Raw genomic sequence first — 18,022 nt, 5'->3', positions numbered from 1 at the left:
GGCTGTACAGGGGTTATTCTCTGTCCTTCATTTTTGCATTAAGCGTTTATACATATTAAAACATTTGCTTGTTTTTAACATAACACTTTGGCACATATCTACTCTCCTTGAAATGTGAGTCATCACTTGTAACATAGGACTAGCGCCCAGTGGGAGGAGCCATTTTCCTTTTAACTGTCCATTTTAACCTTTGGAGCCTTATTAGGGGGGCTCCCAGACTCCTCCCAGGCTTGCACAAGTTCACACAGTGCAGCTATCTACCTCTATCCCCCTCATTTGCTCCATAATAATATGACTCTACTGTGTATATGAATGTGTAATCATGCACAGGAGAGTTATTCTAATTTACTCGATCAGTAATTATCCAACATGCTTCCACCAACAGAAATCCTAAAAGCTTGTGGTTACTTGAGGGTTGAAGTAGAGAACCCCTGATTTGGAGGGTTTGCAAACTTTTAAAGTGCAGCTATATCTAGCCACAGATCTGTTTTATTTAAGTACAATTGTGTGATATATCTACGCGTCTCATTTTCAGATTTCGCCAAAAACATCTTTCTGGTACATTATCGTCTGTTAACCACTGATAATAATTACAATTATACGGTATATGAAGCTGTACGGCACTATGTTGGATGTGATTTTTATTTCCCATCCCAAACTTCACTTTCTCTTTATCAATCCACAGAGGAAGGTTACTTGCTGGACCCGCAGTAAAGGTATTGATCATTAAATGTTCCTATTGTGCTCCCCTCCCCCACCGCACCCCCAACAGTTCCACATCACCTATTAGAGTATGCTGAGGCGTAAGATCTGGCTGTTTGCTGATAAGCAATGCAACACCCCAACTTTGAAAACTCTACGAACGAAAAATAAATATTTTCTTATCTTTTGATACTGTAGTAACAAGCATTCAGCGAAAGTATGTCAGAATTACCACCTTTCACGAGCAATCTGTCTCGGACGGATATTCTGCGAGAGGAGTCAGAGATCGTATTGGATGTCCTGCTCCCTTTCACACCATCATCCCGCTTCAGCTTGCTGGCCAGGGTCAACATCCTGCTTTCCTTTAGCCTACAACACGAAAACATGATGTAAACATTGAAAGATACAAACTAGTCCCATGTAAGGAAAGTGACAGACTCTGTGAAAGTTTGTTTTTTAGAAGCACAGAGCAAAAACAACTCTAATAAGATCATTTAAGTGTTTTAGACACTATTATCCTTTACTCGTAAGCAGAGCTGGGTTTATGTGTAACTCACTGCCAGAGAACTCTCAGAATATTATAGAAGCTCATACACTGATGGCTAACCTTGACACTCCAGCTGTTGTTGAACTACACATCCCAGCATGCCCTGCGACAGTTTTGCTATTTGGCCATGCTAAAACTGATGCAGGGCTTGCTGGGATGTGTAGTTCAACAACAGCTGGAGTGTCAAGGTTAGCCATCACTGCTATATACTAATGAACGAAATGTCAATATATCGACATGGGCTGGTGATGTGGGACCTGGAGCAATACGGGTGTAGTATGTGTTGCCGGCGGTCGGGCTCCCGGCGATCAGCGCCGGAATCCCGACAGCTGGGCGAGCACAAATGAGCCCCTTGCAGGCTCGCTACGCGTGCCACGCTATCTATTCTCCCTCCAGGGGAGTCGCGGACCCCCAAGAGGGAGAAGAACTGTCGGTATGCCGGCGGTCAGGATTCCGGCGCCGGTATGCTGGTCGCTGGGAGCCCGACCGCCGGCAAAGTGAAGACCACCTGAGCAATACATGGGCTCAGTATGATTGACTGCCGGACAGGATGCACAATACAGACACCGGCATCCCATTCTGTGAAATCCCAAAAGGGTTGAGGTAAGTATGTTCCCCCCTGTCCCTCAACCTTCCCTTCCCGCAACCTAACCCTAACCTCCCCCCCAGTGGTGGCTAAACCAAACTCCTCATTCCCCAGGCAGCTTAACCCTAGCCTCCCCCCTTAGTGACTATAAACCCAACATGAATGTGGAATAAAACACTTAGTATTGAAGTATAAAATTATACTAAGGGAGGAATTGAATTGGGCGCAAGGTTTTCTCCACAAACAAAACTTTGTGACCAATTTTGGATTACTGCAGGTATACGTGCTCCCGATAACCACAGTATTTAAAAAAAAAAACGGTTGTGGAGTTTTGCGCCGCATGAAAAGAAAACGTGGCGCTCCTGGTGGTCTCCCACATTCCTGCTGGCACCCCTCCTGTTGGTAGTTCTCCCAGCTGCTTCCTCCCAGACCCCGATTCGGATGGTGAGTAATTACAGACTAATTAAGCTAATAGGAAACTTCCAATTGCTTAATAAGTTCTCAGGAGGGGTGCCAGAGCAAGTCTTACTTAGTTTTCATAAATACAACAATTTTTTTTTTGGGGGGGGGGAGGGAAATCAGACTTGTTCTGGGTGTGCGTGAAAACAAATCTCATTTTCTGTCCTGTAACTGAATAGCAAAACTATTGTGTACAGGGCTTTTTAAATTTCCCCCTCTCAATTGAATTCCCCTATCAAATTAATTTCAAAGACGCCAATACTCGTCAGCTTTGAGGGCTGGCCCTAATAGGGTAATAGAAACAAGCAAAATAATCCTGATCACACAAGTATTACTATTGCCCTGTTCAATTCAGCCCTTAAAAGCTCAAGAGAATTGGCATCTTTTGAAAAACCAATCTTTAGTAAATGTAACCCTTAAGATGGGCCGATCATCGCACAGTGTATGGCTGATAACTGCGCAGTGTAATGGTGGGTACACACTGATAGATATATCTATGGACGGATCAGGCAGTGTGCTGTGCATACACACTGCCCGATCCGTCGGGGACTGACGTCATGATCTGGGTGGGTGTGTACACACACCCGCCCAGTTTAGCTGTCAATCACCACCGGCTGCCGCAGCATGTGTATGGGCGGTCGGCTGGTCGCCCGTACACACACAGCGATGCGCCAATATATCGGTAGATATATTGGCGCATCGCTGTGCTGCAAGGCCGACGCGTTATGTCTGTGAAAGATGGAGTTCACAGACATATCGCCCGTACACACTGGCCGACGGACCCGCGATATATCGGCCAGTCTGTTCGGGCCATAAGTCTGCGACCGAGCAGCAATTACTACTCTGTCAGTCATGAGAAATACAGTATCTTTCAGAATGTCTGAGGGATGACAGTGGATATACCCACCATTAGACAGACAGGCCAATGATTGCAATGTCAGATAATTAGTCTGTGTCTACACTGACAGATATTTTGATTCACCAAATATCCTTGTAGTAACATTACAAACCATACAAGAGGTACTATATATTGGCTCACCGAGATTAAAACAAGGCATGATAGCTCAAATAGGAAAAACCACTATGAAAATACCCTCTGGGTAATATCCCAGTGTTAATTTATGAGTGTAATATACTACAAAAAGAAAAAATTTACTACTTCAATAGACTTATGGATGGAGAAGCAAGGTCAGTGGTAAATCTGCAGCATGCTGTATAACGGTTCCGGTATGAATGGTCGACAGTCATTAGGTCGACCACTATTGGTCGACATTGACATGGTCGACATGGACACATGGTCGACACATGAAAAGGTCGACACGTGAAAAGGTCGACACGTGAAAAGGTCGACACGTGAAAAGGTCGACATGAGTTTTTTTAACTTTTTTGGGTGTCGTTTTTTGCGTAAAGTGACTGGGAACCCCAATTAGTGCACCGCTTCGCTCGCCATGCTTCGGGCATGGTGCCTTCGCTCCGCTACCGCTTCGCTCGCCAGATTACCGTTCCAATCGTAGTCCACGTGGATCGTAAAGTATGGAAAAGTTCCCCAAAAGAAAAAAAGTAAAAAAACTCATGCCGACATTTTCATGTGTCGACCTTTCACGTGTCGACCATTTTTATGTGTCGACCATGTGTCCATGTCGACCAATAGTGGTCGACCATAACATGGTCGACCATGTGAACGGATACCCTGTATAACACAGGAGTGAGAGTGGAAGAGGAGGGAAAATATTTAGGAAATAATGACTCAGAAGTGTGATTAAACAGGACAATTCATAGTGGCACTGGGTATACAAGTTCATTACAAAAAGATTTTGAATAAATGAAGCAAAACAAAAGTTTTAATCTACAGATTATCACCAACTATTTGTGCATCGGTTAATGTATAAATCTCATGTTTGGATTGCCTTCTGTCCTGTAAGTGCTATATACTGCCTTACAGAGAACATACGCTATATAGAAAATAAATTTATGATGAGGGTTAAATTATCCACTTTGGATATATTTTGCAGAAATATCTCCATTCAAATTAAAAATGATCCTTTGAAGTTGGACACCAATAATGCCAGACTCGACTGAAAAAAAATAAACTGCATGCATTTTAATTAATGCTAATAAAATCAAGTAGCAAATTAACTTGATTATAGAAAATCTGCACGTGAGCTAACAGTTGCCCGTAAAAAATAAGATTTTACTCACCGATAAATCTATTTCTCGTAGTCCGTAGTGAATGCTGGGGACTCCGTCAGGACCATGGGGAATAGCGGCTCCGCAGGAGACTGGGCACAAAAAGTAAAAGCTTTTGGACCTAGGTGGTGTGCACTGGCTCCTCCCCCTATGACCCTCCTCCAAGCCTCAGTTAGGATACTGTGCCCGGACGAGCGTACACAATAAGGAAGGATTTTGAATCCCGGGTAAGACTCATACCAGCCACACCAATCACACCGTACAACTTGTGATCTGAACCCAGTTAACAGTATGATAACAGAGGAGCCTCTGAAAAGATGGCTCACTACAACAAAAACCCGATTTTGTTAACAATAACTATGTACAAGTATTGCAGACAATCCGCACTTGGGATGGGCGCCCAGCATCCACTACGGACTACGAGAAATAGATTTAATCGGTGAGTAAAATCTTATTTTCTCTAACGTCCTAAGTGGATGCTGGGGACTCCGTCAGGACCATGGGGATTATACCAAAGCTCCCAAACGGGCGGGAGAGTGCGGATGACTCTGCAGCACCGAATGAGAGAACTCCAGGTCCTCCTCAGCCAGGGTATCAAATTTGTAGAATTTAGCAAACGTGTTTGCCCCTGAACAAGTAGCTGCTCGGCAAAGTTGTAAAGCCGAGACCCCTCGGGCAGCCGCCCAAGATGAGCCCACTTTCCTTGTGGAATGGGCTTTTACAGATTTTGGCTGTGGCAGGCCTGCCACAGAATGTGCAAGCTGAATTGTACTACAAATCCAACGCGCAATAGTCTGCTTAGAAGCAGGAGCACCCAGCTTGTTGGGTGCATACAGGATAAACAGCGAGTCAGATTTCCTGACTCCAGCCGTCCTGGAAACATATATTTTCAGGGCCCTGACTACGTCCAGCAACTTGGAGTCCTCCAAGTCCCTAGTAGCCGCAGGCACCACAATAGGTTGGTTTAGGTGAAACGCTGAAACCACCTTAGGAAGAAATTGAGGACGAGTCCTCAATTCCGCCCTATCCGAATGAAATATCAGGTAAGGGCTTTTATAGGATAAAGCCGCCAATTCAGATACTCGCCTGGCAGAAGCCAGGGCCAACAACATTACCACTTTCCATGTGAGATATTTTAATTCCACCATGGCAAGTGGCTCAAACCAATGTGATTTTAGGAATCCCAAAACTACATTGAGATCCCAAGGTGCCACTGGGGGCACAAAGGGAGGCTGTATATGCAGTACCCCTTTTACAAAAGTCTGAACTTCAGGAAATGAAGCCAATTCTCTCTGAAAGAAAATCGACAAGGCCGAAATTTGAACCTTAATGGACCCTAACTTTAGGCCCATGGACAGTCCTATTTGCAGGAAATGTAGGAAACGACCTAGTTGAAATTCCTCTGTCGGGGCCTTCTTGGTCTCGCACCACGCAACATATTTTCGCCAAATACGGTGATAATGCTGTGCGGTTACATCCTTCCTAGCTTTAATCAGGGTAGGAATAAATTCATCTGGGATGCCTTTTTCCTTCAGAATCCGGCGTTCAACCGCCATGCCGTCAAACGCAGCCGCGGTAAGTCTTGGAACAGACAGGGTCCCTGCTGAAGCAGGTCCCTTCTTAGCGGCAGAGGCCACGGGTCCTCTGTGAGCATCTCTTGAAGTTCCGGGTACCAAGTCCTTCTTGGCCAATCCGGAGCCACTAGTATAGTTCTTACACCTCTCCGTCTTATAATTCTCAGTACCTTGGGTAAGAGAGGCAGAGGAGGGAACACATACACCGACTGGAACACCCAAGGTGTTACCAGAGCGTCCACAGCTATTGCCTGCGGGTCTCTTGACCTGGCGCAATACCGGTCTAGTTTTTTGTTGAGGCGTGACGCCATCATGTCCACCTTTGGTTTTTCCCAACGGTTCACAATCATGAGGAAGACTTCCGGATGAAGTCCCCACTCCCCCGGGTGTAGGTCGTGTCTGCTGAGGAAGTCTGCTTCCCAGTTGTCCACTCCCGGAATGAACACTGCTGACAGTGCTATCACATGATTTTCCGCCCATTGCAGAATCCTTGCAGCTTCTGTCATTGCCCTCCTGCTTCTTGTGCCGCCCTGCCTGTTTATGTGGGCGACTGCTGTGATGTTGTCCGACTGGATCAACACCGGCTGACCCTGAAGCAGAGGCTTTGCTAGGCTTAGAGCATTGTAAATTGCCCTTAGTTCCAGTATATTTATGTGAAGTGAAGTCTCCAGGCTTGACCACACTCCCTGGAAGTTTCTTCCTTGTGTGACTGCTCCCCAGCCTCTCAGGCTGGCATCCGTGGTCACCAGGATCCAGTCCTGAATGCCGAATCTGCGGCCCTCTAGGAGATGAGCACTTTGCAGCCACCACAGAAGAGATACCCTTGTCCTTGGAGACAGGGTTATTTTCTGATGCATCTGAAGATGCGATCCGGACCATTTGTCCAGCAGATCCCACTGAAAAATTCTTGCGTGGAATCTGCCGAATGGAATCGCTTTGTAAGAAGCCACCATTTTTCCCAGGACCCTTGTGCATTGATGCACTGACACCTTTCCTGGTTTTAGGAGGTTCCTGACTAGCTCGGATAACTCCCTGGCTTTCTCCTCCGGGAGAAACACCTTTTTCTGGACTGTGTCCAGAATCATCCCTAGGAACAGCAGACGTGTCGTCGGAATCAGCTGCGATTTTGGAATATTTAAAATCCACCCGTGCTGTTGTAGTACTTCTTGAGATAGTGCTACTCCGACTTCTAACTGTTCTCTGGACCTTGCCTTTATTAGGAGATCGTCCAAGTAAGGGATAATTAATACGCCTTTTCTTCGAAGAAGAATCATCATTTCGGCCATTACCTTGGTAAAGACCCGGGGTGCCGTGGACAATCCAAACGGCAGCGTCTGAAACTGATAATGACAGTTCTGTATTACGAACCTGAGATACCCTTGGTGAGAAGGGCAAATCGGGACATGGAGATAGGCATCCTTGATGTCCAGAGACACCATATAGTCCCCTTCTTCCAGGTTCGCTATCACTGCTCTGAGTGATTCCATCTTGAATTTGAACCTTTTGATATAAGTGTTCAAAGATTTTAGATTTAAAATCGGTCTCACCGAACCGTCTGGTTTCGGTACCACAAACAGTGTGGAGTAATATCCCTTCCCTTGTTGTAGGAGGGGTACTTTTATTATCACCTGTTGGGAGTACAGCTTGTGAATGGCTCCCAATACCGCCTCCCTGTCGGAGGGAGCTATTGGTAAAGCAGACTTCAGGAACCGGCGAGGGGGAGACGTCTCGAATTCCAATTTGTACCCCTGAGATACTACTTGCAGGATCCAGGGGTTCACTTGCGAGTGAGCCCACTGCGCGCTGAAATTTCTGAGACGACCTCCCACCGTACCTGAGTCTGCTTGTAAGGACCCAGCGTCATGCTGAGGACTTGGCAGAAGCGGAAGAGGGCTTCTGTTCTTGGGAAGAAGCTGTCTGCTGCAGTCTTTTTCCCCTTCCTCTACCCCGGGGCAGATATGACTGTCCTTTTGTCCGCTTGCCTTTATGGGAACGAAAGGACTGATGCTGAAAAGACGGTGTCTTTTTCTGTTGAGAGGTGACTTGAGGTAAAAATGTGGATTTCCCAGCCGTTGCCGTGGTTACCAGGTCTGATAGACCGACCCCAAATAACTCCTCCCCTTTATACGGCAATACCTCCATGTGCCGTTTTGAATCCGCATCACCTGACCACTGTCGCGTCCATAACCCTCTTCTGGCAGAAATGGACAGCGCACTTACTCTTGATGCCAGAGTGCAAATATCTCTCTGTGCATCTCGCATATATAAAAATGCATCTTTTAATTGCTCAATAGTCAATAAAATACTGTCCCTATCCAGGGTATCAATATTTTCAGTCAGGGAGTCCGACCACGCCACCCCAGCACTGCACATCCAGGCTGAGGCGATTGCTGGTCGCAGTATAACACCAGTATGTGTGTATATACTTTTAAGGATATTTTCCAGCCTCCTATCTGCTGGCTCCTTAAGGGCGGCCGTTTCTGGAGACGGTAACGCCACTTGTGTTGATAAGCGTGTGAGCGCCTTATCTACCCTAGGGGGTGTTTCCCAACGAGCCCTAACCTCTGGTGGGAAGGGATATAGTGCCAATAATTTTTTAGAAATTAGCAGTTTTTTGTCGGGGGTAACCCACGCTTCATCACACACTTCATTCAATTCCTCTGATTCAGGAAAAACTACGGGTAGTTTTTTCACACCCCACATAATACTCCTTTTCGTGGTACTTGCAGTATCAGAGATGTGCAAAACCTCCTTCATTGCCGTGATCATGTAACGTGTGGCCCTACTGGAAAATACGTTTGTTTCTTCACCGTCGACACTGGAGTCAGTGTCTGTGTCTGGGTCCGTGTCGACCCACTGAGGTAACGGGCGTTTTATAGCCCCTGACGGTGTTTGAGACGCCTGGACAGGCACTAACTGAGCTGCCGGCTGTCTCATGTCGTCAACAGTTTTTTGTAACGTGCCGACACTGTCACGTAATTCCTTAATTACGGCCATCCATTCAGGTGTCGACTCCCTAGGGGGTGACATCACCATTATAGGCAATTGCTCCGCCTCCACATCATTTTCCTCCTCATACATGTCGACACACACGTACCGACACCCAGCACACACACAGGGAATGCTCTGATAGAGGACAGGACCCCACTTAGCCCCTTGGGGAGACAGAGGGAGAGTTTGCCAGCACACACCAGAGCGCTATATATGTATAGGGACAACCTTACAATAAGTGTCTATCCCTTATAGCTGCTTATATCTGTTATTTTGCCAAATAAGTGCCCCCCTCTCTTTTTTACCCTGTTTCTGTAGTGCAGGATGCAGGGGAGATTCTGGGAGCCTTCCTACCAGCGGAGCTGTGTGGGAAAAATGGCGCTGTGTGCTGAGGAGATAGGCCCCGCCCCCTTCTCGGCGGGCTCTTCTCCCGCTTTTTTCTGGAAAACTGGCAGGGGTTAAATACATCCATACAGCCCAGGAGCTATATGTGATGTATTTTTTGCCAAATAAGGTAAATTCATTGCTTCCCAGGGCGCCCCCCCCCCAGCGCCCTGCACCCTCAGTGACCGAAGTGTGAAGTGTGCTGAGAGCAATGGCGCACAGCTGCAGTGCTGTGCGCTACCTTATGAAGACAGGAAAGTCTTCTGCCGCCGATTTATAGACCTCTTCTTGCTTCAGCATCTGTAAGGGGGCCGGCGGCGCGGCTCCGGGACCCATCCATGGCTGGGCCTGTGATCGTCCCTCTGGAGCTAATGTCCAGTAGCCAAGAAGCCCAATCCACTCTGCACGCAGGTGAGTTCGCTTCTTCTCCCCTTAGTCCCACGCTGCAGTGAGCCTGTTGCCAGCAGGACTCACTGAAAATAAAAAAAACCTAAGTATACTTTTACTTCTAAGCAGCTCAGGAGAGCCACCTAGATTGCACCCTTCTCGGCCGGGCACAAAGATCTAACTGAGGCTTGGAGGAGGGTCATAGGGGGAGGAGCCAGTGCACACCACCTAGGTCCAAAAGCTTTTACTTTTTGTGCCCTGTCTCCTGCGGAGCTGCTATTCCCCATGGTTCTGACGGAGTCCCCAGCATCCACTTAGGACGTTAGAGAAATGTCTGTTTTTATTTTACTGTAGCGACTGCAAAAATCCATTTTATAGGCGCTTATCTGAATCACAGATGCAGCTTCTAGTAGAGATAAAGTGGAGCAGTTGCGAAAGCAAGTAATCAACTTCTAAAGCCAAGTGTGCTGACATGACGGTACACCATCGCGCCGACACACAGCATATTCACTTACCAATCAGCCTCTCGATATGTCGGTCCTCACATCACAGCTGGGCGAGCATTTGAATTTGCCCGCCCAGCTGTGACGTCAGTCCTTCCTGCCAGTGTACGGGCGGTCGACGGGTCGCCAGTACACACACCCAGATGCACCGATATATCTGCAGTGTGTACCCAATTCATCTGTCGTTTTATAAACTGTGCTACATATATTACACATCAGCTTCTAGCTATCATATATCTATCGCAGTTTATAATATGACAGAAGTGAATGATTGCTATATGCAACTACTCCACTTTATCTCTATCGGTTTGATACATCTCCCTTCTAGTCAAATAGTACTGCTTAGATCACATACCACAGTGACCTCACACAACCATAGTGCTGGCTTGTCAACTTACACAGCCATATGGCAGCCGGTCTTTAGGTCGACAGTAAAAAAAGATCGACATTCAATAGGTCAAACACTACTGGTCGATATGCATTAGGTCGACATGGTCAAAAGGTTGACATAACATATGGTTGACAGGAGATTTTCAAGATTTTAATTTTTTTTTTCATTTTTATAACTTTTTAATTATGGTGGGCAATCCCGGGATTTAGGGCCAAAAATGTCCGAGATTCAATCCCAGGGATTGAAAGCTCCAATCCCGGGGATTGAGGGATCAGCGTTGAGCGTCCACAGAACGCTCAGATGCTGCCCGGCTTCCTTCGGGATTGGTCATCTTTCAATCCCTATACCCGGTATTGAAAAAATGGCCAGGGATTGGCTTCTCTATTTTTAATACTTTATACACATGGACTACAACTGGGGACAGTAACCTTGTGAGCTATGCGAAGGGACGCGGAGCACTAATTGGGGGTCTATGTGCTAAAAGTTAAAAACGAACACCCCAAAACCTTTAAAAAAAACTCATGTTGACCTTTTCACATGTAGACCATTTTCATGTCGACATATTGCTGGTGTCTACTTTTTCACATGTCGACCATGTGCAAGTCAACCTTTTGGGGTCGACCTAATTATCCCTACCCCAGTCATATAGCACTGGTCACCTCACATAGGGGGAGCTGTATTATAGCGGAACATATCGTGCTGATATAGAGGGTCATTCCAAGTTGATCGCTCGCTAGCTACTTTTAGCAGCCGTGCAAACGCATTGTCGCCACCCACCGGGGAGTGTATTTTCGCTTTGCAGTAGTGCGACCGCCTGTGCAGCAGAGCGCCTGCAAACACATTTTGTGCAAAACAAGACCAGCCCTGTAGTTACTCTTCGTGTGCGTTGAGTCTAACGACGGAAGGGCGGCTTTTAACGTCACACCCCCGCCCAGCGTTCACCCAGCCACGCCTGCGTTTTTCTAAGCACTCTTTGAAAACGGTCGGTTGACACCCAGAAACGCCCACTTCATGTCAATCTTCCTGCGTTCGGCCGTGCGACTGAAAGCTACGCTAGAACCTGTGCAAAACCACAAAGCTAGCGCGTGCGCATTGTGGTGCATACGCAGATTAGCCGATTTTTACACTGATCGCTGCGAACAACGGCAGCTAGCTATGAACTCGGAATGATCCCCATACTGTAGTACTTCCTGCTTCACCTCATTACCGAGGCAAAGCAGGAAGGTACACCGACGAGATTTATTAACATCTTATCTGCCAGAGCAGGGGAGTGACAACTCCTCCCCCCCCCTCCAGTAATCCCGCCAGCACACAGCGCTTCATCCTAGCGCTGACGCGCTGTCTCTCTCTCCTCCCAGATGGGTCACTTATCACCTAATGTTGACCCTAGGGGGGGAATTCAAACGTTTGAAAGTCGGTTTGGTGTCTGTTTTTTCCTGTCTATTAGATAGGAAAAAACAGACGCCCAACTCACTTTTCGAACAATTGAATCTCCCCCTAGGAATCATTTAAATAAGCTGCTGATTAGTGAAGAGGTCACATTAATTTTGAAGGGCAACATTTTGTGTAGTATTACGGATTAAGGGTGTGTAGCATAATATTATATTTAAACTCTTTATCATTAGACCACCCAACATGCCCCATAAATGCCCCTCAGACCACCCCATGTGCCCCATCAATGCCCGTTAGGCCACCCCACATGCCCCATCAATGCCCCTCAGACCACCCTATGTGCCCCATCAATGCCCGTTAGGCCACCCCACATGCCCCATAAATGCCCCTCAGACCACCCCATGTGCCCCATCAATGCCCGTTAGGCCACCCCACATGCCCCATCAATGCCCCTCAGACCACCCCGCCACATCATTGCCCCTCAGACCACCCCACATGCCCCATCAATGCCCCTCAGACCACCCCACATGCCCCTCAGATCATCCTACATCAGTGACATGGATACCTTCAGGCTGAAGCAGTTAGAGCGCAATGTACATAATAAAATACTACCTGGGGGTAAATTTACTAAGATGGGAGTTCTATTTAAGATGGAATGTTGCCCATAGCAACCAATTAGATTTTACTTCTCATTTATCTAGCACCTTCTGGAAGATAAAACCTGGAATCTGATTGGTTGCTATGGGCAACATCCCATCTTAAATAGAACTCCCATTTTAGTAAATATACCCCCTGGTTGGAGGGAATATGGGGCAGGGGGGGCGGCACGTCAGCAGAGAAGGAGAGAAAAATATGTATTTTTGAAATGGTATATTTTAAATGAAGTTGATTACAAGAATTTTATTATATTACGTCTGACTGTTTTTACCTTGTGTTATGTGATATGTGCATTTACTATACTGTATACTTTAAACAAAAGCATACAATATGATAGGACCAGTAAATAATGCATACCCCATATGTGTTTAATGATGAGTTCCTGAAACCTACATAATTATGAGCAAGGCGACGGATTCTGAGTTTGGAATAAAGCAAGCACTTTTTCACCTGGTCAAACCATGCACTGCAAGGGGTACAAATACAGGTTGAGTATCCCTTATCCAAAATGCTTGGGACCAGAGGTATTTTGGATATCGGATTTTTCCGTATTTTGGAATAATTGCATACCATAATGAGATATCATGGTGATGGGACCTAAATCTAAGCACAGAATGCATTTATGTTACATATACACCTTATACACACAGCCTGAAGGTCATTTTAGCCAATATTTTTTTATAATTTGTGCATTAAACAAAGTGTGTGTACATACACAAAATTCATTTATGTTTCATATACACCTTATACACACAGCCTGAGGGTCATTTAATACAATATTTTTAATAACTTTGTATATTAAACAAAGTTTGTGTACATTGAGCCATCATAAAACAAAGGTTTCACTATCTCACTCTCACTAAAAAAAGTCCGTATTTCGGAATATTCCGTATTTCTGAATATTTGGATATGGGATACTCAACCTGTACATACATTCTCTTGCATGCAGGGTAAATAGTGGCTGCTTTTGCATGTAGCCCACAAATACTGGACATCTTTATTCTTAAGCTAAGTACACACTATACAATTATTGGGCTGACTTGCCAATAATCGGGAGATCGGCCTAATTTACTGTATAGTGTGTAGGAACGATCGTTTTGGCGTTTTGCCGATATCTCTGACATATCTTGCACACAAACATAACCATTCCATTATCCCGATCTGACGGGGGGGGGGGGGGGGGGGGTACCGAAATTCTAGGCCACAATCTCAAAACAACAACCAGTGTGAGTGCATTCTCAATAATGTGTCAAAATCAGGTAGTGCGTGGGACAGCCCACCTTTTCAAAAACAAAATAAGTCTGTAGCACAGATATCGGGACATTTCTCTAGGCAAATATTCGTTCCGATCAAAAACAATCCGACAGTGAGCACCTAGCTTTACACTGCAGTTTAGATTTCAGTTTGGACACATCCCACCCAAATCTAAATCTCAGTGCAGCAGGGTTTTACTAAAGTGCACAGTTACTTGCTCTCTTACGTTATTCTCAACTCAGAATCAGGCCCTTAGGGGGTCATTCCGAGTTGATCGCTCGCTAGCAGTTTTTAGCAGCCGTGCAAACGCATAGTCAATAGTAGATAATTTTGCTTTGCAGAAGTGCGAACGCCTGTGCAGCAGAGCGCCTGCAAAAACATTTTGTGCAAAACAAGACCAGCCCTGGACTTACTCTTCGTGTGCGTTGATTCTAACGTTGGAGGGTTGGCTTTTGACGTCACACACCTGCCCAGCGTTTGCCCAGCCAGGCCTGCGTTTTCCCCGGCACGACTGCGTTTCTCCAAACACTCACTGAAAACGGTCAGTTGCCACCCAGAAACGCCCCCTTCCTGTCAATCTTCTTGCGTTGTGCCGTGCGACTTAAAGCTTCGCTAGAACCTGTGCAAAACCACAAAGGTATTTGTATCCGTACGTTGCGCGTGCGAATTGCGGTGCATGCGCAGAAATGCCAATTTTTAGCCTGATCGCTGCGCTGCGAACGGCAGCTAGCGATCAACTCGGAATGACCCCCTTAGTGCGATCACTGTACGTAATATTGTGCCTGGATCATTTTGCACATAAATGCTTGCAATAAACTAATACAGATGCGTCCCCATACATCTTTGCTGCAGTCAGCCCAAACAGCCCCTCTTGGCACGCCAGGTCAGGGTATGGGTCATTAGGTCGACCACTATTGGTCGACATGGTCGTTCGATCGACGTTGAAAAAGGTCGACATGAGGTTTTTTAACTTTTTTGGGTGTTGTTTTCTTCGTAAAGTGACGGGGAACCCCAGTTAGTGCACAGTGTTCGCTCGCCATGCTTCGGACAAGGTTACCGCTCCCAATCGTAGTCCACGTGGATCATAAAGTATGAAAAAGTTCAAAAAATAAAATAAAAAAAGAATGTGAAAAACTCATGTCGACCTTTTTCCATGTCGACCAATAGTGGTCGACCTAATGACCATAAGCCCCAGGTCACGTGAGAACCTTCTAGTGTTGAATGTGTTTTTTGCCAAAACTGCATCTTATTCGCAACACAATATGACTAGGACACACCAGGAGGCCGTGCTGATTAATTTGCTATAAGACACTTGTTTATCTGTGTGCAAATGAGTCTCAGCATGTATATGGAACCACCCTGCGATGCGCTCCCAATCAGATTGTGAACGCAACGATTAGTGGTTAACCCCTGGCTGCGCTGGCAGGTAAACCGGCACCATTTAAAAAAAAAAAAATTTTTTAAACATTGCCGCTACACGCCACCCCGAACGCGTGCCACTGTCTATCAACTTAGAAGCGCCGTGCACTGCGGCCAGTGCGTGTGTGCAGACTGGATGGACGCGGCCGCTGCATAGACGCGCGGCTGCATCCATCCCTGAATTGCCCCCTAAGTCTCACACAATGTACAGTAAAAGTGTATCAAATGAATCAGTAGTCACCTCGAACATCCTAGCCGCATTGTGTTGCGAATACCATTTGTTCCTCTCCTGTGATATTCCCACCAGCTAGTGTTTAAATCCTACGAGCTAACAAAAAGTTAGGTTTGAAGTACGAGTAGGTGTCTAGTACCCAAAACCTACCTGACAATACAACCCCAGAGCTGACAAGATATTACAGGAGTGAAACTAAACCATTAAGGGGGGTACTCACGGGAGAGATGTGTGCTGAGCGATCTTAACACAGACCGCTCAGCACACATCTCTCACCCCGCTCAGCACAGCGCGATGTGCTGAGCGAGGGGGAAAGCCGACAGGGGGCCGCTCACTTCACACAACGGTGAAGTGAGCGACCCGCTAGATTGAGCCTGCATGCAGGCTCAATCTAGCACCGGCGATAGCGATGCGCGGGGCCGCGCATCGCTATCGCTGGAGGGCATACACACGGCAGATCCGTGCTTAAAATTTAAGCAATCTAGCAAGATTGCTTAGATTTTAAGCACGGATCTCTCCGTGTGTACCCCCCTTTAGATCTATTCAACATTGACGGTTCAGTGGCTGCGGTAACTATCATTATGGATCGCTACATATCGCAGCAATACACAAAGATGTGCTGCCCCAATTTTCTACGCCAGAGGTTCTGAGGCAAAACCCCTGCTCCTAAGTGAATGTTTTCTCCTTATCAGCAGCCTGTGATAAGAGCATGAGCGGTACTTAGTGATATAACCCTGAGGGGACCCTCAGCGTTCGGTGATCACCAATGCCAGTAAAGCAAATGCCATCCTGAGACGGCGCTAATTAGCGGAGAGAAGCTGAGCTTTTCGCTGCTTGTTAAACTAAGGCCACTGCTGATGAAAGGGAAAGCTGGACAAACCTCCAATTCCTGAAGCGTTAGCCGAAGAAATCGGTTGTAATCTCCAGAACTTTGGTTTGTCAATGCCTAATTATAAATATTCCCTCCGGCGCACACGTCAATATTTATGAACCTTTAAACTGCACTGAGCAGCCAAAGATGTCAGTTTCTCTGCTTAAGACAGGGGCACAAAACAAAGACACCCCAGCAACATGCGAGTCCCAATCCCAACGAGACGCGGACCATCCTCCATCTAACCGGCCACCATTACCAAGACGCACGCGCACCAATAGAATACGTCGCCGACCAGAACTTGCTGCAGTCCTAGAGAAGTGAATATATAAAAAATGTTTAAGCACCAATTGTGTCCAATAGTTTTTTTTTTTTAATGACTCATTTAACTAACTTTTGCACAATCACTGCTTCCACCTTTCTGGTGAGCACCTAGCAATGTATAGAATGGAGCCAGCAGCAGCCTGTATGTAAGTATAGACATACACTGAGCCACATAGTGTCAACATTCCCACACACACCCTCCCTCAACCTATGACCCGGCTATGCAGAGTATAAATACCCCAGTGTCACCCCCAACCCCACCACCGCTGACTGAGCACTGTGCCAGTGGCCATACAGTGTGTGTATGATATGTACAGGAGAGAGAGGCCCTGACTGTCACCTGCCCTCAGCCGGTCTCTGCTCCGGGGTCTACCCTCCCCGTATGTCCAGATCCCGGGAACTCAGCTCGGCTTAATCTAAGCTCCGGGAAACCGGCCCCGATGTTCACTTCTTCAGCAGGGACGCCATTTTCTTCCCTCAATGCTTTGCGGCGCCATGGGACTCAGTCAGGGGTGAACATCAGGTGACGGCGGGCAGGAGCGGCCATCTTGGAGGTGGCAGAGTTTTGTAAAGCGTCTTTCCCATTAGACAATCGCGCCCTCTACCTGTAACCGAGGAGTTGTGCTAGAATTCTGCCATAGAAGTTATAATAAGGAATTTTGGAGTCTGTTTTGGACTACATTTAATAATGTTACTTTAGGGGTCTATTCATGAAAAAATGAAAACAGTGAAGTGAGCCTGTGGAGAAATTGCCCATGGCAACCAAGCAGCTGCTCTGTGCAGTTGTATAGTATGCAAATTCTAAATGTTACTTCAATGTTAATTGGTTGCCCTAGGGAACTTCTCCACTGCCTCCACACTTTTCACTGATTCATGAAGAGACCCCATAATGTGTAACACTAATAAATACTAGAGATGAGCGGGTTCGGTTTCTTTGAATCCGAACCCGCACGAACTTCACTTTTTTTTTCACGGGTCCGAGCGACTCGGATCTTCCCGCCTTGCTCGGTTAACCCGAGCGCGCCCGAACGTCATCATGACGCTGTCGGATTCTCGCGAGACTCGGATTCTATATAAGGAGCCGCGCGTCGCCGCCATTTTCACACGTGCATTGAGATTGATAGGGAGAGGACGTGGCTGGCGTCCTCTCCATTAGAATAGA

At 46.6% G+C, this 18,022-nt stretch overlaps 1 protein-coding gene across 3 annotated transcripts in view; it reads right to left on the bottom strand.

Moving 5' to 3' along the window:
• The window catches only part of UBE2F (ubiquitin conjugating enzyme E2 F (putative)), a 490,291-nt gene extending 472,911 nt beyond the window's left edge, over positions 1–17,380 (bottom strand). The window contains exons 1-2 of one of the 3 annotated variants that reach the window (XM_063933173.1): positions 17,201–17,380; positions 938–1,071 (exon numbers count right to left, since the gene is read on the bottom strand). In XM_063933173.1, coding sequence (XP_063789243.1) covers positions 938–1,055 — 118 coding nt within the window. In that variant the 5' untranslated portion in view covers positions 1,056–1,071; positions 17,201–17,380. The remainder of the gene's footprint in view (positions 1–937; positions 1,072–17,200) is intronic. The other 2 variants (XM_063933174.1, XM_063933172.1) reach the window with 2 other exon arrangements.
• Between the last annotated feature and the right edge of the window lie 642 nt (positions 17,381–18,022).

Source organism: Pseudophryne corroboree, chromosome 7 (assembly GCF_028390025.1).
Source record: "Pseudophryne corroboree isolate aPseCor3 chromosome 7, aPseCor3.hap2, whole genome shotgun sequence".
Taxonomy (NCBI): domain Eukaryota; kingdom Metazoa; phylum Chordata; class Amphibia; order Anura; family Myobatrachidae; genus Pseudophryne; species Pseudophryne corroboree.
The sequence above is the reverse complement of the archived record's forward strand: the minus strand, read 5'-3'. Positions and strand labels throughout refer to the sequence as shown.